The sequence below is a fragment of the Eptesicus fuscus genome, chromosome 13 (genome assembly GCF_027574615.1).
Source record: "Eptesicus fuscus isolate TK198812 chromosome 13, DD_ASM_mEF_20220401, whole genome shotgun sequence".
Classification (NCBI taxonomy): domain Eukaryota; kingdom Metazoa; phylum Chordata; class Mammalia; order Chiroptera; family Vespertilionidae; genus Eptesicus; species Eptesicus fuscus.
In genome coordinates this window covers 1,093,727-1,118,390 of record NC_072485.1, presented here as the reverse complement: position 1 = coordinate 1,118,390, position 24,664 = coordinate 1,093,727, and the positions used below count along the sequence as shown (strand labels likewise).

The 24,664-nt window shown below is 54.2% G+C and overlaps 1 protein-coding gene across 2 annotated transcripts; it reads left to right on the top strand.

The window, feature by feature from the left end:
- The first annotated feature begins 860 nt into the window (after positions 1-860).
- On the top strand, positions 861-24,129 carry NLRX1 (NLR family member X1). 2 transcript variants are annotated; one of them, XM_054724850.1, is made up of 10 exons: positions 861-956; positions 5,301-5,424; positions 6,290-6,359; positions 6,763-6,851; positions 7,608-8,227; positions 8,798-9,619; positions 21,046-21,641; positions 21,898-21,984; positions 22,670-22,921; positions 23,309-24,129. In XM_054724850.1, the coding sequence occupies exons 2-10, from the start codon at positions 5,355-5,357 to the stop codon at positions 23,628-23,630; spliced, it is 2,928 nt and encodes a 975-aa protein (XP_054580825.1). In that variant the 5' UTR covers positions 861-956; positions 5,301-5,354; the 3' UTR covers positions 23,631-24,129. The 2 variants fall into 2 exon arrangements, with proteins under 2 accessions (XP_054580825.1, XP_028014214.1); XM_028158413.2 differs by lacking the exon at positions 861-956 and adding an exon at positions 1,424-1,465.
- The last annotated feature ends 535 nt before the right edge of the window (positions 24,130-24,664 follow it).

Below are 24,664 nucleotides of genomic sequence, written 5' to 3'. Positions count from 1 at the left end.
GACATAATTCTTATTCTTCAAAAAGTGAGCTCCTATTCACTGCAGGAAGCCTAAAAGGCCATGAACTTGGTCTAAACAAGCTTCCAAAGAACATGGCATCCATGAAAGGGAAAAATAAAGGAACGAAAGGACAGGTGAAGTACTGAGGAAGAAATTACTAAGAAATTGTTAAAAAAATAATATGAAGTGACATGAAAAAATAGAAAATAAAGTTTCAAAAGATATAACAGAACTGAAATGAATAAATATGCCAGAATATATATTTGTATACTGTGTATGAGGCCCCTAGAGCCATAAGAAATGAAAAAATTCACTGTTAATAACTCATTCTCACATTGACCCCCTTAAAAGTCACATCGACCCCGTGGGACCCACTGGGCTATATGAAGGTGGGGATCACACAGCCCTGCCCCGGGGAACCCGTGCGTCCCCATTGCACACCTGTTGGGGCACACTGGCCACGCGTGCTTGCATGCGGAGGCATGCCTTGCTGTGGGCGGTGGGTGGCTCCTCCCCGCGACACAGGCCCTGGGTGTGTCCGCGTGGGAGCGGGTGGGGGCTGAGGACCAGGAAGCTCCGGCCCCGCCGTGACCGGGTGCCGACAAGACGAGCAGGTCGGGGTGGAAGCGGCTCCTCCGCCCATTCTCCCTCCTTCCTGACCGGCGGCCGGAAGCCTGCAGAGGCTGGGTCTGCAGAGGCTGGGCCTGCAGAGGCTGGGTCTGCAGAGGCTGGGCCTGCAGAGGCTGGGCCTGCAGAGGCTGGGCCTGCAGAGGCTGGGTCTGCAGAGGCTGGGCCTGCAGAGGCTGGGCCTGCAGAGGCTGGGCCTGCAGAGGCTGGGTCTGCAGAGGCTGGGTCTGCAGAGGCTGGGCCTGGGAGCCTGTGGGGAGGCAGGGCCCAGGACACCGTGGCCGGGCTCCGCCGGGAGGCGGGCTGAGGACGGAGAAGAGGCCGGAGCGGTGAGGCGCCACCCCACTCGGGTTCTGACTCTCGCTTCCTAACCGGGGTCCCCTGCGCGAGTCCTTGCACCCCTCCACGCCGCGGCTCCTCCGTCTGCAAAATGGGCAAAACCACCAGCCCCGCCGGGAGGCGGCCAGTGAGGCCGTGGGGGCGGGCGCCGGGCAGCTGCAGAGGGAGGCCGCCCAGCAACGGGCCGCCCGAGGGCGGACAGAAGTCCCCGCCCTGCTCTCCGGGCCGGTCCCTCTGGCCGTCCGCCGGCCCCCAGGGCCGAGGACCTGGGCCGCCCGGCCTCGCCCTCTCCCGTGCGCGCGGCCAGGGCCGGGGGCCAGACGGGCGGGCAGGATGCGCGGCGCCGGCCCCGGAACCAGTGGGCGACGCTGGCATCAGTGGGGGCGGGATCCCGGGCCCCCGGGGGCACGCGGGGCGGGGCGGGCGGGGCGGGCGGGGCTGCGCAAGCGTCGTGGGGAGTTCGGGCCGGAGGACTGGACGGACGCTGCTCCGCCGAGCGGTGGGTGGGCTTCCGGGCCGGCTCCGCGTCCGGGCCGAAGCTACTGGAACGGGGAGGCTGTTTGGGAGCCGGTTTGGGGGAGGAGCGCTGGTCTGGGGCCCAGCCCTCGTGCTTTCCCTGCCGAGCCCCCTCCTCCTCTCGCGGCCCGGACCCGGGGTGATCTTGGGAGAATTGCCCTCCCCTCCCCTCCCGCGAGTCCCACTGGAGTCGTGGCCTGGGCCTGATGTGATCACCCAGTCGTTTCCTCAGCCTGCCTCGGCTTCCCAGGGCCTCTCCCCGCCCCGCCCCCGCCTGGGCACCTGCTGGGAGCCCCCTCCCACTGGCGGGCCCGCCGGCGGGGGCCTGGCGCAGCAGTGCCCTCAGTGTGCCTGCCCCCGAGGAGCCATGTCTCTGGAAAGCAGATGCCGGAGCAGCGGGCTCCGCGTCAGGGAGCCCAGAGGAACCAGGACCTTCGGGCGGGTCTGACAAGGTTGGGGAGGGTGCTGCGGTCATTCCAGTCTGCAGAAAGGGTGTGAACACAGCCAAGTGCCAGCAAGAGTTCAATGAGCCTGGCAAGCGAGGTGCGGGTTGGGGCAAACTCAGAAAAATGGCTGGTGTGGGCCAGGTGTTTGTGCTCTATTTATAACCGAAGATTTCAGGGAGCTGATTGGTGGCTGGGATGAGGGATTGGAATGACAGGAGACGGGAGAGAGGCCAGTAAGGGGGAGGGGTCCCCGGAAGTCTGCATTAGCACAGGGACAGTAGCGATAATGCAATCAGAACAGGCTGGCAAAGCACAGGGAGGCGGCAGTAGGCCCGTCTCCACTGTGAAGGAGGGAGGGGGATTTGCAGACAAAGAAGTCAGGTTTCTAGGGTAAATCGTGAATGGGAAGGTTTGCAGTGAAGTCACTGAAAGGGGAGGGGAATGAGGAGTTTAGTTTTCCATGTGTGAAGCTTCAAATATTGGCAGGATACTTGGAGATGTCAAATAGGAAGTTCATTAACTTATTTTTTTATCTGTTTAAATCTTTATTGTTGATAGTATTACAGATGTCCCTCTTTATCTCCCTATTACCCCCTCTACTCCATTCTTGCTCCATCCCAGGCCTTCACCACCCTATTGTCTGTGTCATAGGTAATGCATGTATGCCTGTAAGACCTTTGGTTAATCTCTTCCCACCCCCCTTCTCTTTGAGACTCATCAATGTGTTCCTTGTTTCCATGCCTCTGCTTCTATTTTATTCATCTGTTTATTTTGTTCATTAGATTTCTTATTCACTTATTTTGATTTTTTAAATTCAGTTATTGATAGATATATATTTATGGCCATTTTATTGTTCATATTTTTCTTCTTCTTTTCTTTTTCTTAAAGAATACCCTTCAACGTTTCATGTAATATTGGTTTGGTGGTGATGAACTCCTTTAGCTTTTTCTTGTCTGTGAAGATCTTTATTGGACCTTCAATTCTAAATGATAACTTGGCTGGGTAGAGTAATCTTGGTGGTAGGTCGTTATTCATCACTTTGAGTATTTCTTATCACTCCCTTCTGGCCTGGAAAGTTCCTATTGAGAAGTCAGCTGACAGTCGTATGGGCATTTTCTTATAGGTAACTAACTGCTTTTCTCTTGCTGCTTTTAAGCTTCTCTTTGTCTTTAACCCTTGGCATTTTAATTATGATCTGTCTTTGGGTCTTCTTATTTAAGACTCTCTGTGCTTCCTGGACTTTAAGTCTCTTTCTTTCACCAGGTAGGGAACGTTTTCTGTCATTATTTCTTCAAATAGGTTTTCTACATCTTGCTCTCTCTCTTCTCCTTCTGGCACTCCCATAATGCAAATGTTGGTACACTTGAAGTTGTCTCCTGGAATTGGTAAAGTGGCCTTGTGTAGTAGGTGTCCTGTAGGGTGCCGTGGCTCAGCCTCCTCAGTCACCTGAGCTGGGCACTCTAGTTGTGTCCCTGTGTGAGCTGTGTGCACAGTCTTGTAGTTGAGCCTTGATTGCTGTTGGTAAGTGTCCCTGAGGGGACTTGACCTCCAGACCAATTGGTTGTGAGTACCAACTGAATCTACAATGGAAGAGTTACTGTGCAGGAGACACCCCTGTGTAGAGTTCTAATCTGCTATGGTCTGAAGCTGTCCACCAGGTGCACTGGCTCTGGGGCCTCCTGGGAGGTGCAAAGTCAGCCACTGCCTGGATCCACCCAGTAGGAGCTACAGAGAGATCTGCAGATGGCTGCTACTTATATTGGGCTTGTGAGGCCCAGCTGTGAAGCAAGGCAGGCTGGTGCCAGTCCTGGGTCTTGGGTCTTTTATTGATAGGTTTGGGGCATGCTGACTCCAGCTGCTGCTTGTTTAAGAGGGTTTAGCAAAGTCTGAAGCCTGAGCTAGGACAGGCCATTCATATGGAAAAGCAGCTGCAAAGAGCGTGGGTGGGGCTGAAAATAGGATGGGATGGGGTCTGAGGGAGTCACTAGGATGGAGCAAACAGTGTGCACCAGGCTGATGGAGACTCAAATATGGCTTCCAGTCAGCTCTGCAACTGGGGAGGTCCCAGCGTAGGAGCAGTGACCCCTGTGAGCACCCCTGTCTTGGAGAAAGCTGCTCCTGAGTTCCTACCCCATTGCCAGACAGTCCAGTTCCTCCCCTTGTGTCCCTGGATTCCCCTAAAGCCACTGCCGGGCTCTGGAGCTCAGAGGAAGCAGAGCATGTAAGTTCGTATGTGGGCCCTTTAAGAGGAGCACCTGGGACTCCAGTAATCTCTGTGTCACTCAGCCACAATCCCTGCTGGTTTTTACAGCCTGAAGTTATGGGGACTTCTCTTCCCAGCTCTGGAACTAGGGGTCTGGGGCCCCTGCTTCTCACAGGATGCCTTGGAGCTATCCCTCCTGATGAAAAAAAACGCTATACATGGGTGCCAGACCAGCTCGTTCTGTGCCTCCACCCCTCCTACCAGTCTCAATGCATTTTCTTCTTCTCTAATCCTAGGACTTCCATTCAACCAGGTTTCAGGCAGTTCTGAATGATGTTTGTTCTGTATTTTAGTTGTAAATTAAAAAAAATTATTGATTTCAGAGAGGAAGGGAGAGAGAGATAGAAACATCAATGATGAGAGAGAATCACTGATCATCTGCCTTCTGCACACCCCCCACTGGGGACTGAGCCCACAACCCAAACCAGTCACGTGCCCTTGACCGGAATTGAACCTGGGACTCTTCAGTTGGCAGGTTGACACTATCCGTGGAGCCAGACTGGCTAGAGCTAATTGTAATTTTGTTGTGGTTGTGGGAGACGGTGAGTACCAGCATTTACCTATGCTGCCATCTTGGTTCTCCTTAATTTATTTATTACTTAGGCCAGCCTCAAAGGCAGCGTACATAAACGTCACAGAGAAGATAAAATCATAAACTGGAAACTCAGCTAAAAGGACCTGATACCTGGGGGGAAAAATGCAGAGGGGAGTAGAAAATTATTACTGAAAAAGGTTGGCTTAGAAAAACCACTGGAAGTGAACACAGGACTCATCTGAGCCTGCTGGCAGTCAAGCCAGGAAAAGGAGCCTACTCTGGCCATTCACTAGGCGGAAACCCGGGGGAAAGGCCTTCCTGACACCCCGGGAGAGGCAGTAGGAGGTAGGAGTTAGACGGATCGCGCAGGTGGGGGATGTGGAAGAGGGAGGAGCTCTGAAGGCCAGGCCAGGGCTGTGGCAAGGCTCATGCTTTCCTGAGGAGAAGGACCTTCCCTGGCCTGCACAGGGAGGTGGGAGTGGGGAGCGCAAGCGTGGTCCATTCACACCATTCTTTTTACAGGGGAGCGGATAGAAGGCGGTAGCGTGGTCCATTCACACCATTCTTTTTACAGGGGAGCGGATAGAAGGCGGTGTGCCCACCCCTGGCTTGGACCATCCCTTCTGCCATGAGGTGGAGTCGCCATCTGCCCCGGGCCTTTTGGGGACCTGGCCTGGCAAGAGCACCTCAGCCAGCAGGTAAGTGGGCATCAGGGGTTTCTGTTTCCACCTCTTGCTTCCTTTTGAGTCCAGATGGTGCCTCCAAGAGGGCAGGGATTCAGACACCAGGGGTGCCAGTCCCAGCTCTGGGGTTCACTCGCTGTTGGCCTTGGGCAAGTTATCTCATCTCTCTCAGCTTCCTTTTTCTCATCCTGAAATAGGGGAGTCAGCCTAGGTCAGGGTTCCTGTAGCTACATAAGTCCAGGAACACTTGTCTGATTTCATTTTGCATTCAACAAGTATATATATTTTAGTCCTCACCAAGAATATTTTCCCATTGATTTCTATAGAGAGTATAAGGGAGGGAAGGCGGGGGTAGAGAGGGAGGAAGAGAGAGAGAGAGAGAGAGAGAGAGAGAGAGAGAGAGAGAGAGAGAGAGAGAGACATCGACATGAGAGAGACACGTCGATGGATTGCCTCTTGCACACACCCAACTGGGGCTGGGGAACCTGTAGCCGAGGTGCGTGCCTTTGACCAGGAACTGAGCCCACAGCCCTCTGGTGCGCAGGCCGACACTCTAACCATTGAGCACCACCGCCTAGGGACAGCAAATATTGTTTGAGTGCCTGCTCTGTGCCAAGTATATAATTGTGTTAACTTCTTAGTATAGAATTGTGTAAAAAAGCAGATGTGACCCTGCTCTTGTGGTGGGGTGGTGTTGCAAATGAATGTTAATCAATGGTCACAGGGTAGAATATAAAATGGCATCATAACTGCTACAGAGGGCGGCACGTGATGTGTAAGAGCAAATGGGGAGGTTTGAGGTAGCCACGGGTCTGTGTCTTGGTGGGGAAATATGGGTGGGATCTGGATGCTATTTCTTCCTTCTCTCTTCTCTCTGCAGATGAAAATGTCCCTGGGATGATCCACTGGAATTGGGCCCTTAAAGGGGGGTGTCCCCTCGGCCCCCCTAGGTGAGGTCTTGGTGTCATACCTTAGAATATACCTGGGCATAGCCGAGGAGCCTGGATAGGGTCAGGACTTGGAGAGAGCACCAGGCTGAAAGGAAGTTGGCTTACATCATTTACAGCACAAGTCACGGTGGTCAGCCAGGGGGTGGATCTGTGGGAGGTGGGTGGAGTCTGGCAGGGACCAGGCTGAGCTCCAGACAGGCAGCTGTGGGCGGCTGGAGGGCGAGGGGTGAGACCTCAGTCTCTGGAAGGGGTGAGAGTCAGAGTCTTAACTTGGGTGTCCAGTACTGGGCCTGGGTCTCAGGAAGCCAGAGGTTCCTCATTCCAACCCGGCCTGGGCTCCACGCTTGTGCAGGGACTGAGCTCAGGAGCCAAGCCCCAGCTCATCCCTTCTCCTTGCTCCCAGGGCCTTTACCCATCACTATGGAAGCTCAGTGGGCAGTGTTCCCCCGTCAGGGAGGCATGGACCCGTGTTACGGAGCATCTCTGCTGCTGGTAAAGGGATTGGTTCCTTGGCCATCCTGAGACGAGGGGCTGGCAGGGATCCCGGGAGGGGTGAGGGGAGGGGTCTGGGGGAGAAGCAGGCAGGGAGAGAGGCATAGAGGACCCACTGGCATCATCTCTCAGTGGCCACCTGCCCTCGCCCCGTCACCCATCTGTCCGTGCCTCCCTCCCTGCAGCGCTCACGCACTGCACACATGTGCAAAGCCCTGCGAAGGAGGGGCCTCCCTGCCTCTAACACACTGGGTCCAGCGGTTGGAAAGGATTTCCCTGTGATCTAATTGTGAAGCCAGTGAACCCAGGCTCAGCATCCCTCAGCCCCTGGCTCCCACTTTCTGCCCCAGGGGTTCCACCTTTCTGGACTCTGTCTTTTTTTTTATTATTATTTTTATTTTATTGATTTTTTACAGAGAGGAAGAGAGAGGGATAGAGAGTTAGAAACATCGATGAGAGAGAAACATCGATCAGCTGCCTCTTGCACCCCCCCCACTGGGGATGTGCCCGCAACCAACGTACATGCCCTTGACCGGAATCGAACCTGGGACCCTTGAGTCCGCAGGCCAATGCTCTATCCACTGAGCCAAACCGGTTTCGGCTGGACTCTGTCTTTTTTGAGGGATGCATGGCACCCTCTGAGCGCCCAGCACCACCTGAGCGCCAGCACCTCCTGTGCTGTCTGCCTCCGCAGCCTGCCCCTCCCCCCACCCGCCGGCCCCATTCCCTAGCCCATTCCCTCTGCTTCCCATCCAGAGGCCACCCAGCAGCACCGCCGGGACCTGGCCGAGTGGTTTAGCCGGCTGCCCCGGGAGGAGCGCCAGTTCGGCCCGACCTTCGCGCTAGACACAGTGCACGTGGACCCCGTGGTCCGTGAGAGCGCCCCCGATGAGCTGCTTCGCCCGCCTTCGGAGCTCCGTTCCCCTTCACAGCCACCCCCCGCCACGCGCCCCACCCTGGCCCTGTCTCAGCTCTTCGACCCGGACGCCTGCGGGTGCCGGGTGCAGACGGTGGTGCTGTATGGGACCGTGGGCACCGGCAAGAGCACGCTGGTGCGCAAGATGGTGCTGGACTGGTGCCACGGGCGGCTGCCGGCCTTCGAGCTGCTCATCCCCTTCTCCTGCGAGGACCTGTCCTCCCTGGGCCTGGCCCCGGCCTCCTTGTGCCAGCTGGTGGCCCGGCGCTACACGGCGCTGAAGGCGGTTCTGCCCCTGATGGCCGCAGCGGGCTCTCGCCTGCTGTTTGTGCTCCATGGCTTGGAGCGGCTCAACCTGGACTTCCGACTGGCAGGCACGGGGCTGTGCAGTGACCCCCAGGAGCCACTGGCGCCGGCTGCCATCCTCGTCAATCTGCTGCGCAAATACATGCTGCCCGAGGTGGGTGCCCCTCCTCCCTGCCTCTCTATCCCCGGTTTGCCACCTACGAGTTTTTGTGTCTTAGGCCTGCGTTGTTAATATATATATTTTTATTGATTTCATAGAGGGAGAGAGAGATAGAAACATCAGTGATGAGAGAGAATCATGGATCAGCTGCCTCCTGCACGCCCACACTGGGGGCCAAGCCCACAACCTGGGCCTGTGCCCTGACCCGGAATCCAACCGTGACCTCCTGGTTCCTAGGTCGATGCTCACCCCCGAGCCCCGCCGGCCGGGGCAGGCTTGCATACTGATTGGGTGGGAGAGGCCCTGGGCGAGTTCACATCCTGGCCCACCACTTCCCAGCTGTGAGTCTTTGAACAAGTCGCCCACTGGCCCGCACTTCTTTCTGATTTTGCTTCCTGAGTTGTGCTGCCGGCAGAGGCACCAACTACATGGACGCCGTGGCACAGTGCGGGGTCCTGGCCGGTGCACAGTCGTGGTCATTCCACCCTGCGGCGCTGGGTCCTCAGGCTCCAGGGAGTGAGCCATCAGGAGGGGGGGCTCTGACCCTCGCCGCTGCTCTTCCAGGCCAGCATCCTGGTGACCACCCGGCCCTCCGCCGTCGGCCGCATCCCCAGCAAGTACGTGGGCCGCTACGGGGAGATCTGCGGCTTTTCCGACACCAACCTGCAGAAGCTCTACTTCCAGCTGCGCCTCCACCAGCCGGACTGCGGGCCCGGCGCCGGCGGTGCGGGCGGCCCGGCCACGGCGGCGCAGCGGGACAGCCTGGTGGAGATGCTGTCCCGGAACCTGGAGGGCCACCACCAGATCACGGCCGCCTGCTTCCTGCCCTCCTACTGCTGGCTGGTGTGCGCCACCCTGCACTTCCTGCACGCGCCCGCCCCGGCCGGCCAGACCCTCACCGGCATCTACACCAGCTTCCTGCGCCTCAACTTCGGCGGGGAGGTGCTGGCGGGCGGCGACCCGGCCCAGCTGTCCCTGATGGCCTACGCCGCCCGAACCATGGGCAAGCTGGCCTACGAGGGGGTGTCCTCCCGCAAGACCCGCTTCTCGGAGGAGGACGTGCGCGGCTGCCTGGAGGCGGGCGTGCGCTCCGAGGAGGAGTTCCAGCTGCTGCACATCTTCCGCGCCGACGCCCTGCGCTTCTTCCTGGCCCCGTGCGTGGAGCCGGGGCCCCCGGGCGCCTTCGTGTTCACGGTGCCGGCCATGCAGGAGTACCTGGCCGCCCTCTACATCGTGCTGGGCTTGCGCAAGACCACGCTGCAGCGGGTGGGCAAGGATGTGGCCGAGCTGGCGGGCCGCGTCGGGGAGGACGTCAGCCTGGTCCTGGGCATCCTGGCCAAGCTGCTGCCGCTGCGGGCCCTGCCGGTGCTGTTCAACCTGCTGAAGGTAACCCGCCCCGGCGGCCCCGGCGGCCGCCTGCCCCCGCGCCTCTCCCCCAGAAGGAAGGGGCTGCTTCCGCGGGCTCTGAGCCCCCCTTTGGCTCTGGTTTCAGATTTGGGCAGTGTGGCTCTATTTTACTTGATTGCTTTGAGAGAGAAGGAGAGGGAGAGAGATGATGATGAGAGAATCATGGGTAGGCTGCCTCCTGCACGCCCCATACTGGGGACCTAGCCCCCATCCTGAGCATGTGCCTGACCGGAATCCAACCAGTTGCTGGGTCAACGCCCAGCCACTGAGCTATAGGAGCCAGGCCAATGTGGCTTTTAGTGGGACTGGGGCGTTAAGAAGGGCGGAGAGAAGGCACAGGCTGGGAAAGGCGGGGAGGCTGGGAGGGGAATTTGAGGATGCAGGGACTTTATTTATTTATTTATTTTAAACATCTTTATTGTTGAAAGTATTACATATGTCCCCCTTTCCCCCCATTGGCCCCTTCCAGCCTGCCCCGCCCCAGGCCCTCACCACCCCACTGTCTGTGTCCATGGGTTATGCATAGATGCATACGGGGTCTTTGGTTGATCACCTCCCACCCACTCACCCTCCCCCATCTCCTCTCCAAGACTCCGCACTCTGCTCCATGCTTCCATGGCTCTGGGTCCACTCCGTTCATCAGTTTATTTTGTTACGTGCATTCCTCATATGAGTGAGATCATGTGATACGTGTCTTTCTCTGACTGACTGACTTCACTTAGCATGAGACTCTCCAGGCCCCTCCATGCTGTCTCCAAGGGTAAGAGATCCTTCTTTTTACTGCTGCATCATATTCCATGGTGTGAATGTCCCACAGCTTTTTTATTCACTCGTTTACTGATGGGCACTTGGGCTGTTTTCAGACCTCAGCTACTGTGAATTGTGCTGAGGGTGCAGGGACTTAGTAACAACCCTACAATTCTAAGATGGGTTTCCCCCGCACCTCTGCTCCTAGCCCTTATTTCTAGAAGGTGGTCACCATAGTTCAGGGTCTGGCCTCTGCTTTGCAGGTCCAGCTGCTGGATTGTATCTGTTTCCCCCAGAGGCGGTTTGAGTCCAGGAACAATGACTCATCTTTTCTGAATCACCAGAGGCAGGCTTATGAAGTTGATGCCATTTTACTCATTTATGCCGGGAGGATAAATGCATTGTTAATTGGCTTAGGACAGTCCTCCAGGGTGCACGTCCACTTCAGAAGCCAAATCACAGGCCCGAGAAGTGTGCTGTGAGCAAGGCGGAGGCCCTGAGTCTTTGAGGCGAAGAAAAATCCACTCTCTGCTGATGTGTGCCACGTGTCTTGTAAATGAAATACTATTATGATCCCTTTTCTAGATGAGGAAACTGACACTCACAGAGGCTCTGCAGCTTGTCTGAGGTCATGGATGGAAGTAAAGCAGTTGGGGTCTGAGCCCAGGTTTCACGATTCTGAGTCCTGTCTCTTTCTGCTAAGCTGTTCCAACATAGCGTGGCTCTTGGCCACGCTGTGGCGCCTTGCTAGGAAGGACTGCCGCAGTAACTGGTCGTGCGAAGGCAGGGCCCTCGCCAACGCTGGCAAAATCGCAACAAGTCTTCCTTTTTATAGGCAGCAAAGCATAAAGGTTAAGAACAAGGATTCAGGAATGCAGCTACCTGGGTTGAAATAAAGTCTCTGCCACTTAGTAGCTGTGTGACCTTTGATAAGTTGCTTAACCTCTCTGTGCCTCAAAGTCCTTATCTCTCCCTTTTTCTTTTCCTTTTTTTATTATATTTATTGGGGTGACATTGGTCAACATGAACATATAGGTTTCAGGTGTGGGCTTCTATGTTACAAGATGTGTATTGTGCACTGTATGCCCACCACCCAGAGTCACATCTTCTCCCTCAACCATATATTAGGACCTCCGTCACCAACACACCCTTCCCTCTAGCAACCACCACACTACTGTTTGTGTTCACAGGTTTCAGGTTTATATCCCACACGAGTGAAATCATATGGTTCTTAGCTTTCTCTGACTGACTTATTTCACTCAGCATCATGTTCTCGGGTCCATCCATGCTGTTGTAAATGACTCTATTTCATCCTTTCTTATGGCTGAGGAGTATTCCACTGTGTGTATGGGCCATGTCTTCTTTATCCAGTCTTCTACCGCAGGGCACGTTGGTGTTTCCATGTCTTGGCCACTGTGAATAGTGCTGCAATGAACATAGGGCAGATATATCTTTGTGAATACATGATTTCGAGTTTTGGGGTACATACCCAGGAGAGGGATGGCTGGGTCATATGGTAGCTCAGTTCTTAATTTTTTGAGGAATCGCCAGACTGCGTTCCATAGCGGCTGCACCAGTCTGCATTCCCACCAGCAGTGAATGAGGGTTCCCTTTTTTCCACAACCTCTCCAACACTTGTTATTGCTTGTCTTGTTGATAATGGCCACTCTAACAGGTGCGAGGTGGAATCTCATTGTAGTTTAGATTTGCATTTGCCTAACTGCCCGTGAGGTGGAACATCTTTTCATATATATTGGCTGTTCGTATGTCTTCTTGGGAGGGGTGTATTTTCAGGTCTTCTGCCCACTTTTAAAAAATATATATTTTTAAATTTATTTTAGGGAGAGGAAGAGAGAGATAGAAACATCAATGATGAGAGAGAATCATTTATTGGCTGCCTCCTGCATGCCCCCTACTGGGGATTGAGCCTGCAACCTGGGCATGTGCCCTTGGCTGGAATCGAACCGTGACCTCCTGGTTCACCAGCGGGGCTCTCTGCCTGCTTTCTGATTGGGTTGTTTGTTTGTTTGGTGTTGAATTTTAAGAGTTTCTTATGTATTTTGGAAATTAAGCCTTTGTCCGAGCTACTGTTTGCAAATATCATCTTCCATTGGGCCTGCTGCCTCTTTGTTTTGTTGTCATTTTCTTTGGCTTTGCAAAAGCTTTTTAGTTTGACATAGTCCCACTCATTTATTTTACCTCCCTTGCCTTTCGGGTCAAGTTCATAAAATGTTCTCTATGACCAAGGTCCATAAATTTGGTGCCTATATATTCTTCTATGTAACTTATTGCTTTGGGTCTTATGTTTAGGTCTTTGATCCATTTTGAGTTAATTTTTGTACATGGAGACAAACTGTAGTCCGGTTTCATTCGTTTGCATGTGGCTTTCCAGTTTTCCCAGCACCATTTATTGAAGAGACTATCTTTACTCCATTGTGTGTTTCTGGCTCCTTTGTCAAAAATTATCTTCCAGCCCTAGCTGGTTTGGCTCAATGGAGAGAGTGTCGGTTTGCGGCCTGAAGGGTCCCAGGTTCGATTCTGGTCAAGGGCACATGCCCGGATTGCGGGCTCAATCCCCAATAGGGGGCGTGCAGGAGGCAGCCAATCAATGATTCTCTCTCATCATTGATGTTCCTCTCTCTCTCTCTCTCCCCACCCCCCCCCTTTCTCTCTCTTCCTCTTTGAAATTAATAAAAACGTTTAAAAAATTATCTGTCCATTTACATGTGGTTTTACAGCTGGGCTCTCTGTTCTGTTCCATTGATCTATGTGTCTGTTTCTCTGCCAATGCCATGCTGTTTTGATCATCGTAGCTCTGTAGTGTAATTTGAAGTCAGGTAGTGTGATATCTCCAGCTTCATTCTTTTTTCTCAGGGTTGCTTTGACTCTTCAGGGTCTTTTGTGGTTCCATACAAATCTGATAATTTCTAGTTCTTTTTCTTCAAAAAATGGCATTGGGATTTTGATGGGATTGCATTAAATCTATGTATCGCTTTGGGTAATATGGCCATTTTAACTATGTTGATTCTTCCAATCTATGAACATAGGATATTTTTCCATTTTGTTGTGTCTTTTTCAATCTCTCTCTCTCTTTTTTTTTTTTAAATATATTTTATTGATTTTTTACAGAGAGGAAGGGAGAGGGATAGAGAGCCAGAAACATCGATGAGAGAGAAACATCGATCAGCTGCCTCTTGCACACCCCCCACTGGGGATGTGCCCGCAACCAAGGTACATGCCCTTGACCGGAATCAAACCTGGGACCGTTCCATCCACAGGCCGACGCTCTATCCACTGAGCCAAACCGGTCAGGGCTCAATCTCTTTTAATAATGCTTTGTAATTTTCAGTATATAGTTCTCTCATGTTCCTTGTTAAGTTTATTTCAAGGTATTTTATTCTTTTGGCCGCAATTGCAAAATGATTTCTTTTTCTTTTTTTTCCCCTCAAGTTTTGTTGTTACTATACAGGAAGGCAATGGATTTTTGTACATTGATTTTGTATCCTTCAAGTTTACTGTATTTGTTTATTATTATTTTAAATTATATTTTTAAGTAACCATAGCATTTATTATTTTAAAAATATATATTTGTTATTGATTTCAGAGGGGAGTGGAGAGGGAGAGAGAGATAGAAACTTCAATGATGAGAGAGAATCATTGATCAGCTGCCTCCCGCATGCCCCCCACTGGGGATTGAGCACGCAACCATGATAGGGCTGAAACTGGCTCTCAAACATCCCCTGAGGGGTCCCGGGTTGGGAGAGTGCACAGGCCAGGCCGAGGGACCCCACCGGTGCATGATTTGGGCGGGGGAGAGACGCTGGTGGTTAGCCAGTGGGGAGGGACTGCAGGAGGGCTCCAGGGCGTGTCTGGCCTGTCTCGATCAGTCCCAATTGGCTGCACCCCAGCAGCAAGCTAACCTACCTATTGGAGCGTCTGCCCCCTGCTGGTCAGTGCACATCATAGCAACTGGTCAACCAGACGACTGTCTGCCCCCTGGTGGTCAGTGCATGTCATAATGAGCGGTTGAGCGGTCTTAGCATATCATTAGCATAGTACGCTTTGATTGGTTGAATGGTCGACCAGACGACTGGACACTTGGCATATTAGGCTTTTATTATATAGGGTAGTTTTTTGGTGGATTCTTTAGAGTTTTCTATATACTGAATCATGTCATCCACAAAAAGTACAGTTTACTTCTTTCTTCCCTTTTTGGATGCTTTTTATTTTTATTTTTAATTTTAAAAAAAAATATTTTTATTGATTTCAGAGAGGAAAGGAGAGGGAGAGAGAGATAGAAACATCAACGATGAGAGAGAATCATTGATTGGTCGCCTCCTGCACGCCCCCTACTGGGGATCAAGCCTGCAACCCAGGCATGTGCCCTTGACTGGAATTGAACCTGGGACCCTTCAGTCCACAGGCCGATGCTCTATCCACTGAGCCAAACGAGCTAGGGCGTTTTTTATTTCTTTCTCTTGCCTTAACTGCTCTGGCTAGGACTTCTGACACTCTGTTGAATAAGAGTGGTGAGAGTGGACGTCCTTGTCTTGTTCCTGATCTAAGAGGGAAGCTTTCAGTTTTTCACCATTCAGTATGATATTAGCTCAGGGTTTATCATATATGGCCTATATTATGTTGAGGTACTTTCCTTTTATTCCTATGATGTATCTTATCAAATGCTTTTTCTGCATCTATTGATAAGATCATATCATATTTAAAAAAAAAAAGATCATATCATATAATTTTTAGCCTTTTAAAAATATTTTATTGATTTCCGAGAAGAAGGGAGAGGGAGAGAGAGATAGAAACATCAGTGATGAGAGAGAGTCATTGATTGGCTGCCTCTTGTATGCCCCCACACTGGGGATCGAACTAGGCATGTGCCCCAATTGGGAATCTAACCGTGACCTTCTAGTTCATAGGTCTTCGCTCAACTACTGAGCCATGCCGGCCAGGCCCTTTCTTTGGTTAATGTGGTGTTTTACATTGATTGACTTGCATATATTGAACCATCCTTGTGCCCCTGTAATGAACCCCACTTGATCATGATGTATTATGTTTGGATGTACTGTTGTATTCGATTTGCTAGTATTTTGTTTAGGATTTTTGCATCTGTATTCATCAGAGATATTGGTCTGAAGTGTTTGTGTGTGTGTGTGTGTGTGTGTGTGTGTGTGTGTGTGTGTGATCCTTGCCAGGTTTTGTTATCAGAGTTATATTGGCCTCATAGAATGTGTTAGGAGGTGTTAACTCTCCTTAATTTTTGGGAAGAGTTTGAGAAGATAGGTTTTAAATCTTTTTTGAGCCCTAGCTGGTTTGGCTCAGTTGATAGAACGTTGGCTTGGGGACCGAAGGGTCCCAGGTTTGATTCCGGTCAAGGGCACTTACCTTGGTGGCAGGCTCCTCCCTGGCCTGGGCCCTGGTCAGGGCTGGTGCAGGAGGCAACCAATCGATGTGTTTCTCTCACATCCATGTTTCTGTCTTTCCACTCTCCCTAAAAATCAATGGGAAAAAAAAATAACCTCAGATGAGGATTAACATTTGGTAGAATTCATTGGTGAAACCATCTGGTCCTAGACTTTTATTTTTGGGGAGGTTTTTTTTTTTTTTTTTTTTTATCAGAACAGAAGTCTTTTTTATTTTTTCCCACTTATCATGCCATGAATTCATAGGGAACGGGTTCTAGCAGCTCAGGCTCCTTTCCATTGGTTCTCACACAGTGTGCTTTTCTGGGTGAAGCAAGCTGGCGCTTCAGTTGAACCAGGTACCTTTCTCTTTGGCTTCCTTCTTTTTCCCATCATTTTCCTTCACACGTTTCAGGAAGCTATCTCGGCTCTTAGAGGGCTTTATATGCTCACTACGTACATTCATTCTCTAGGCAAGAATCTTGCCCTTGACTTGCTTGTTCACAACAATGCCCACTGCATGCTGGGTGACACTGTAGACTCCTTCAGTGTTGCCATGGTAACATGTGTGGGCCGACCTTTTTGAACAGGGCCCATTCCCTTGATGTCCACAGTATCACCTTCCTGTAGATTCGCGTGTGTGTGGCCAAAGGAACAGCCCCATGTGTCCTAAAAGGCCTGGGGAACACATAGCGGGTGCCCCTCCTCTTCCCCTGTGTGTTGTCATTTTGGCGAATTCCTGGAAGATGGCGGTTCTGGCCAAAAGGCTTTTGGGAGGTTTTTGATGGTGGTTTCAAATTCCTCACTGCTGATCGGTCTATGTAGATTTTCCAATTCTTCATAATTTAATCTAGGGAGGTTATATATTTCTGGGAACTTACACATTTCTTCTAGGTTATTGAATTTGGTGGCATATAATCTTTCATAATAGTCTAGTCTAGCATGATCCTTTGTATATCTGTGGTGACTTCTCTTTTCTCATCTGATTTTGTTTATATGGATCTTTTCCCTTTTTTCCTTAATGAGTCTAGCCAGTGGTTTGTCAGTTTTATTAATCTTTAAAAGAAAACAGCTCTTCATTTTATTAATTTTTTGTATAGTCTTTCTCTATTTCATTCCATTCTGCTCTAATTTTTATTATTTCCTTTCTTCTGCTGACTGGGTTACTTTTGTTCTTCTTTTTATAGTTCTTTAAGATGTGAAGTTAGGTTGTTTACTTGGGATTTCTCTTATTTCTTAAGATAGGCCTGTAATGATATGAACTTCCCTCTTATTACTGCTTTTGCTGCATCCCAGAAGTTTTTAAAATATATATATTTAAATATATGTTCTTTGTTTCAGGTAGAGTAACTCCCTTGAGTATTTCCTGCAATGAAGGTTTTCTGGTGATAAAATCCCTCAGCTTCTCTATGTCTTGGGTCATCTTTATTTCTCCTTCATATTTAAAGGATAATTTTGCTGGATACATTATTCATTTCTGGTAATTTCTCTCTTTCAGACATTTTAATATTTGGTTCTGCTCTCTTTTGGGTTGTAGAGTTTCTGCATGAAATTCTGATGTGTATTCCTTTGTAGGTCACTTCCTTCTTTTTCCTGGCTGTTTTAAGGAAGTTTTTCGTTGTCATTGATTTTTGACAGTTTTAATATAAAGTGCCTTGGAGAGGGCCTCTTTGGATTGAGGTAACTAGGTGTTCTGTTTGCTTCTTGGATTCAAGGATTCAGTTCTTTCCATAGGTTTGGGAAGTTCTCACCCACTATTTGTTTGAATAGACTCTCCATTCCCTTCTTCCTCTTCCAGAATGCCTATTATTCTAATACTAGAGGCCCGGTGCACAAAATTTGTGCACTTGGGGTGGGGGGGTCCCCCAGCCTGGCCTGTGCCCTGTCACAGTGTGGGAGCCTCGCAATTGATAGCCCCAAAGAGGTAGCCCCACCCACCCATCTGGGGCTCCTCGATGGATTGCCCAAAAGGTAGACTGGAGCCAGGGGTCCCCCCTCCGAGCTGCACAGAGCCGGGAGGCAGGACCCCCAGGACCCTCAGGCAGGCCTTGCTGTGTGGAGCTGGGAGGAGGCAGGACTCCCAGGCAGGCCTTGCTGTGTGGAGCTGGGAGGAGGCAGGACCCCCAGGCAGGCCTTGCTGTGTGGAGCTGGGAGGAGGCAGGACCCCCAGGCAGGCCTTGCTGTGTGGAGCTGGGAGGAGGCAGGACTCCCAGGCAGGCTCTGTGCCGCACACGCAGTGTCAAGCCCCACCCTGCCCACCTGCGTGCATGCAGCCATCTTGTGACGGCGTGAGGGCATCATGGCGTGACGACTACTTAGGCTTTTGTTAGTAAGGATTGCTTTTTCTGATGGAGTCAGAGAGTTCTCATAGAGCTCTTTCATTTTTCTTTTTAATATTTTTTTATTGATTTCGGAGAGGAAAGGAGAGGGAGAGAGAGATAGAAACATCAATGAAAAGAGTGAATCATTGATCGGCTGCCTCCTGCACTCCCCACACTGGGTATTGAGCCCGCAACCCAGGCATGTGACCTTGATTGGAATCGAACCCGGAACCTTTCAGTCTGCAGGCTGATGCTCTACCCATTGAGCCATTTTTCTTTATGGTCAGATCTGTCCTTTCTTTCCTCTGCATCATTTCTAGATTCCTGTCTTTGATATCACTAATTCTTTCCTCCATCTGGTTGGCTCTGTTTTCTATGCTCAGTAGTTTACTTTTTTTAAAGATATTTTTTATTGACTTCAGAGAGGAAGGGAGAGGGATAGAGAGCATGACTGATTGGCTCCCTCCTGCATGCCCCTCACTGGTGATCAAGCCTGTAACCCGGGCATGTGCCCTTGGCTGGAATCAAACCTGGGACCCTTTAGTCCGCAAGCTGATGCTCTATCCTTGGAGCCAAACTGGCTAGGGCAAGTAGTTTACTCTTAATCTCCTTAATTGCATGCTTCATTTCCAGGATTTCTGATTATTTTTTTCTTAAATATGTTTTTATTGATTTGAGAGAGAGAGAAAAAGAGAGAGAGAGAGAGAGAGAGAGAGAGAGAGAGAGAGAGAGAGAAACATCAATGATGAGAATCATTGATTGATTTGCCTCTTGCACACCCCCTACTGGGGATCGAGCCTGCAACCTGGGCATGTATCCTGACCCAGTATAGAACCATGACCTCCTGATTCATGGTTTGACGCTCAACCACTGAACCACATTGGCCAGGCTGATTGATCCTTTTTTAAAGTTTCAATCTCTTTGGTAAAGTACTTGTTTTGTTCATTGATCTGTTTTCTGAGTGCATTGAATTGCATGTCTGTATATTCTCGCATCTTGTTGAGTATTTTCAGAACTGCAATCTTGAAATCTCTGTCATTTATATCACATATTTCCATGTGTTCCTGCTTGCTTTCTGGGGATTTTTCATTCCTTTCTGGTCATCATCGTTACCATGTTGATTCATGATATTTGCTGTTCTTCTTTGCCTGTACTCGTACATTTATATCTGTCTATATTAATACCCGATAGCAGCTTTCTCTGAAGAGGTCTTTCTATTATTTTCCAGTAGATGGCGCTGGATTGCAATATTTTTACCTCTGTGATCTCTCAGTCTTTTTTTTTTTTTTTTAATACATTTTTTAAAATTAATTTCAGGGAGGAAGGAAGAGGGAGAGAGAGAGAGAAACATCAATGATGAGAGAAAACCATTGATTGGCTGCCTCTTGCACGCCCCACACTGGGCCTTGAGCCCACAACCCGGGCATGTGCCCTGACCAGGAATCGAACCTTGACCTCCTGCTTCATAGGTTGACGTTCAACCACTGAGCCGCGCCGGCCGGATCTGGTTGCCCAACTTTAGAAGTTCCGTTGCGAGGGTCTCTCAGGCATGTGTCTGTGTTGAGCAGGGACTTTTGTTGATTTATAGTTGGTTAACTTGTTGAAGTTTCAGGGGGAGGAGCCAAGGGGATCTCTCACGCCACCATTCCTCTGACTCACTTCAGTCCTTCTCTCTGAAATGGGGATAATAGTAGAATCTGTCTCATTGCCTAATAGGGGGGTGAAATGAGTTCATCCTCAAGGTGAGGATGCTACTTAATTTTTAAACATAAAAACAGGCCCAGGCCGCCCAGCCCGGCGCACGCCATCTCCTCAGACGGCGGTAATGGCTGAAGCTGCCCACCCTTCGAGGACGTGCTTGCCTCACCCAGACCGCAGTGAGAGGCTGGTCCCTGGGGGGCCCAGGACAGCCCGCCATTGCAGTCAGGGTTCTCAGCGCCGCGCTCCCAGCCCTCTCAGAGGGAGGCCTGCCGGGCAGAGGGCAGTTCCGCCTGCCTCTTCAGGACCTGAGGGCACCAGTGCCTACCCCAACACACGTTAGTGTCAGTACAGGAGCAGCCCTCCCTGGCAGGAACCTCGCCTAGAAAAAGTGAAGAAATGAAACCACCCTTCAGAGGAGGCGCCAGCACACCTGGCGGCTCCCGTCCTTTCGGAATGATTGCAGGGACGAGCGTGGGGTTGCAAACGTCCCCAACATTCTTCCCCTGAGTGAACACTGGCATGCCTGCCGTGTGCCAGGCCCTGTGCTAGATTCTAAGAAAACCCAGTTGACAGACCCGGGTTCCTGCGTTTTCTCATCGTGCGGTCTGAACACAAACGCCAGCATCCCCGTGCAGTCAGCCCGCACAGCGAGGGGGGGGGAAGAGGGGGGGGGAAAGCCCCTGCGCAGGAGGGCAGGCAGTCTGGTCCCTGGAGGGTCCCCAGAGAGCCGGCGGGAGCACCTCCGAAGAGCAGGGAGCTTTGAAGGAGGAGAAACCTCGGCACTGGAGAGAGAGCAGCAGTGAGGGTCGCGGCCTGCGGTGAAGCTGTCAGGGACCAGCGATGCCGGCTGACGGCGGAGTGAGGTGACCTCAGGCGCCACTGCCCTGAGGATGACGTGGAAGACGGGGATGTGTTATAACACGGCCGGCCCACACTACCTGCGGCTGTCTGCTGCTCCCTTCCCCCGCCGCCGGGCTGCACGTGTAGGGGCTGGGAGGAAGGAGGCGTGTCCGGAGGGCACGAGAGCCGGGCTGAGGGAGGACTCTGGGAAGATGGAGGGCCCAGCCGTGAACAGTTGCTGTTCTGTGCGGGCAGTGGGAGCCCGGGAGGCGGCGCAGCCAGGGGTCATGTGACCAGGCAGACCGTGCTGCGAGGGCAGGAGGCCGGCCGACCGGGGCAGGCGGGGAGCAGGCACGCGGAGGCCGCAGCACCTGCCCTTCCTCTCCAGGTGGTCCCACGCGTGTTTGGGCGACTGGTGGGGAAGAACCGCGAGGCGGTGGCCCAGGCCATGGTGCTGGAGATGTTCCGAGAGGAGGACTACAACAACGATGACGTCCTGGACCAGATGGGTGCCAGCATCCTGGGCATGGAGGGCCCCCGGCGCCACCCCGATGAGGCCCCCGAGGACGAGGTCTTCGAGCTCTTCCCCATGTTCATGGGGGGGCTTCTCTCTGCCCAGAACCGGGCCATGCTGGCCCAGCTTGGCTGCCCCATCAAGAACCTGGATGCCCTGGAGAATGCCCAGGCCATCAGGAAGAAGCTGGGCAAGCTGGGCCGGCGGGCGCTGCCCCCCTCGGAGCTCCTGGACCACCTCTTCTTCCACTACGAGTTCCAGAACCAGCGCTTCTCCGCCGAGGTGCTCGGCTCCCTGCGCCAGCTCGACCTGGCGGGCGTGCGCATGACGCCCCTCAAGTGCATGGTGGTGGCGGCTGTCCTGGGCAGCGGCAGGCATGCCCTGGACGAGGTGAACTTGGCCTCTTGCCAGCTGGACCCTGCTGGGCTGCGCACGCTCATGCCCGTCCTCTTGCGTGCCCGGAAGCTGGGGTGAGAGCCTCGTGCTCAGGCACGAAGAGAGGAGAGGCTGGAGGGGAAGAGGTGGGAGGAGAGGGTGCCAGGGAAACCGGGGCACTGAGGAAGGGCCAAGGGGCCGGACGGGGACGTGGGTGTGGGCGGGGGGGACGAGCAATAGGAGGGAGGACGGGTGCGGACCGCAGTCAGGATGGAGAGACAGAGGCCGGTGGATGGCCGGCCTCGGCTGAACTCTGGTTTCTCCCTCCCCTCGGGCCACCCCCTGCTCCAGCTTGCAGCTCAACAGCCTGGGCCCGGAGGCCTGCAGGGACCTCCGAGAGCTGCTGCTGCACGACCAGTGCCAAGTGACCACCCTGCGGTGAGTGCGGGGGGGCGGGGCTGCGGGGAAGGGGGGGCTGCGGGAGGACCAGTCACGCTGGCAGCCAGCTGAGGCCCCAGCTGAGGCCGGGGGTGTGCTCCTCACCTCCACGCCCGGCACAGGCCCGCCCCAGGCCCAGGACAAGCAGGAGGGCGGACGGGGTGAGATGCCACCAGCAATAGGTGCTAAGAGAGCCTCTCAGGGGACTAAAGTCAGCCTGGGGAAGAGGTTGGAATAGAGCCCAGGCCAGTGGCTTGTGCAGAGCCACTCATCCTGGGATATGTGTCGCCTCACAAGGATGACTTGACGCTGGGCACTCCGTCGATGCTCCCAGAGTTGACTGACTTACTAGGAACCCAGACTCCTGGGCTCCCGCTTTCTGGTTGAAGTGAGGGGAGGGGAATGAGGAAAGAGAAAGGAGGGAGGGCGAGAAGGATGGGGCTCTGGGGAGGAGGCGAGGGGAGAGGGGAGTGGGAGTCAGCAAGGGGAGTGGGATGAGGGGGTGAGGAGAGAAGCCAGCTCCTGCCCTCTCCCTCTGCAGGTACCACCCCTGCTAGTCTCCACCCTCCCTCCTGGGCCTGCGGTTCCGTGTCCAGGCCGCCTCTGCCCCAGGTGGCACCCTTTGGGTTCAAGCGCAGGGTCTCTGCCACGGGCCCTTGTAACCTTGGGGTGCTTGTGGCTGCAGGCTATCCAACAACCCGCTGACGGCCGCAGGGGCGGCCTCGCTGGTGGAGGGCCTGGCGGGAAACACCTCCCTGACACACCTGTCGCTGCTGCACACGGGCCTCGGGGACGAGGGCCTGGAGCTGCTGGCTGCCCAGCTGCAGCGCAACCAGCGGCTACAGGAGCTGAATGTGGCCTACAATGGCGCCGGCGACACCGCGGCCCTGGCCTTGGCCAAGGCGGCCTGGGAGCACCCCTCCCTGCAGCTGCTGCAGTGAGTCTTGTCCCCCTCCAGTGCTCCTGCCCGCTCACTGGGCTTCTCTTCCCCGAGGGAGGGGCCTGGCCTGGCCTCTCTTCCTGGCTCCTGAGTGATGCCAACCGACTTGGGAGCCAGCCCTTCCCTCTGCGATGGGCCCTTCCCCTGCCCTGCCCCCCATTTGTCCTAGCTCCTGGTGGCCCCATTCCTAGTCCCTGGTCCCACCAAATTCTACAGGCATCCCCGCCTGCCCTGGGCCACCACCCTCCGTCTGGGCTCATTGAAGACACACCCATCGCATTACTCAGCAGCGGCTGGGCTGCGAGCGCCCCTTGCTCCCTGCCCGCCCGCGCCCCGCTGCCCCGGCTCTCGGAGCCCGCTGACCCCCCCTCCTCTCTCCGCCAGCCTCTACTTCAACGAGCTCAGCCCCGAGGGCCGCCAGGTGCTGCGGGACTTGGGGGACGCGGCGGAGGGCCGAGCCCGGGTGGTGGTGTCGCTGACCGAGGGCGCGGCCGTGTCCCAGTACTGGTCGGTGATCCTCGGCGAAGTCCAGCGGAACCTCCACAACTGGGACCGGGCCCGGGTCCGGCGCCATCTCCAGCTCTTGCTGCGGGACCTGGAAGATAACCGAGGCGCCACCCTGAACCCGTGGCGCAAGGCCCGGCTGCTGCGCGTGGAGGGCGAGGTCACGGCGCTCCTGGAGCGGCTGGGGCGCCCCGGCAGCTGAGGGGCTGCAGCCCGGCGGCCTCTCCCGAGCCCCGCCCCGGGCCCCTGCCGGGCACGGCCGCTCCGTGGAGGCGCCTTCGCGGCCGGAGGCAGGACTGGCACCGCCGCCCGTGCCCTCCGGGAGCTTGCCCAGCCGTGGGGCGGGAGGACGAGGACGTGGCATTTCCGTGGCTGAGCGGCCTGTGGCACCACCGCTTACCTGGCCCCCTCCTCCCGAGGAGCCTCTGCCACCAGGGGGCGCACCTCTCGGGTCTGCCCTCCAGGGGTGCTGTCTAGATGTGTCGGGGGGCGCCCACCCTCGCCGTAGTGCCTTCTGGGGACGCCCAGGGTCCCCGCAGCCCCTTCCGCTCCCACCGGTGCTGCTCCCCGGCCTCACGCGCTCCCCACAGGGCCTCGCGCTCAGGGCCCAGCGGGCGCGGCCCCGCTATTAAACGCTCCCACCCCGCGCCCCGCCTGGTGCTTTCAGCGCCGGGCACAGTGCTCGTCATTCGGATGCCAGGACTGACCACGTCGTTACAGATGGTCCTCAGGTCCTAGGTTCAAAGGCAGTGAGGGCCGGGGGACCCCTTAAGATGTTGGGGTGGGGCTCCGACCACCCCTTTCTGCACACTTGCCCCAGATGTGGAGTGGGGGGTCGGCAGCGGCTCCGAGAGGCGGGGGCGCAGGCCCAGGTGCGACGGGCGCGTGCACCCTCCCCCGGGGATAAGCCCCCCCCAGCCATTACCCCACGGCTTCCAGCAGCGTCTTCAAGGAGGCGGGCCTGGGGGGTAAGAGGGAAGGTCAGCTGACTCCCGTGGACCTTGTCCCCACTCCGAGCGCCAGGTTGTGGCCCAGCTATGGAGGCAGCCGCAGGTAGGAGCGGGAGGAGCGGGAGGAGCCCTCAGAGCCCCGGGGGCGGCCGGGGCTGAGGCCTAGGGGGCAGGGCACACGGTGCGGGGCCTGGAGCCCCGAGACGCAGACTGCAAGTGGGGGAGGGGTGCCTGGATGCTTCTCCCCGTCCACACCCTGAGCCCTGGCCTGGGGGAGGGGAGGGAG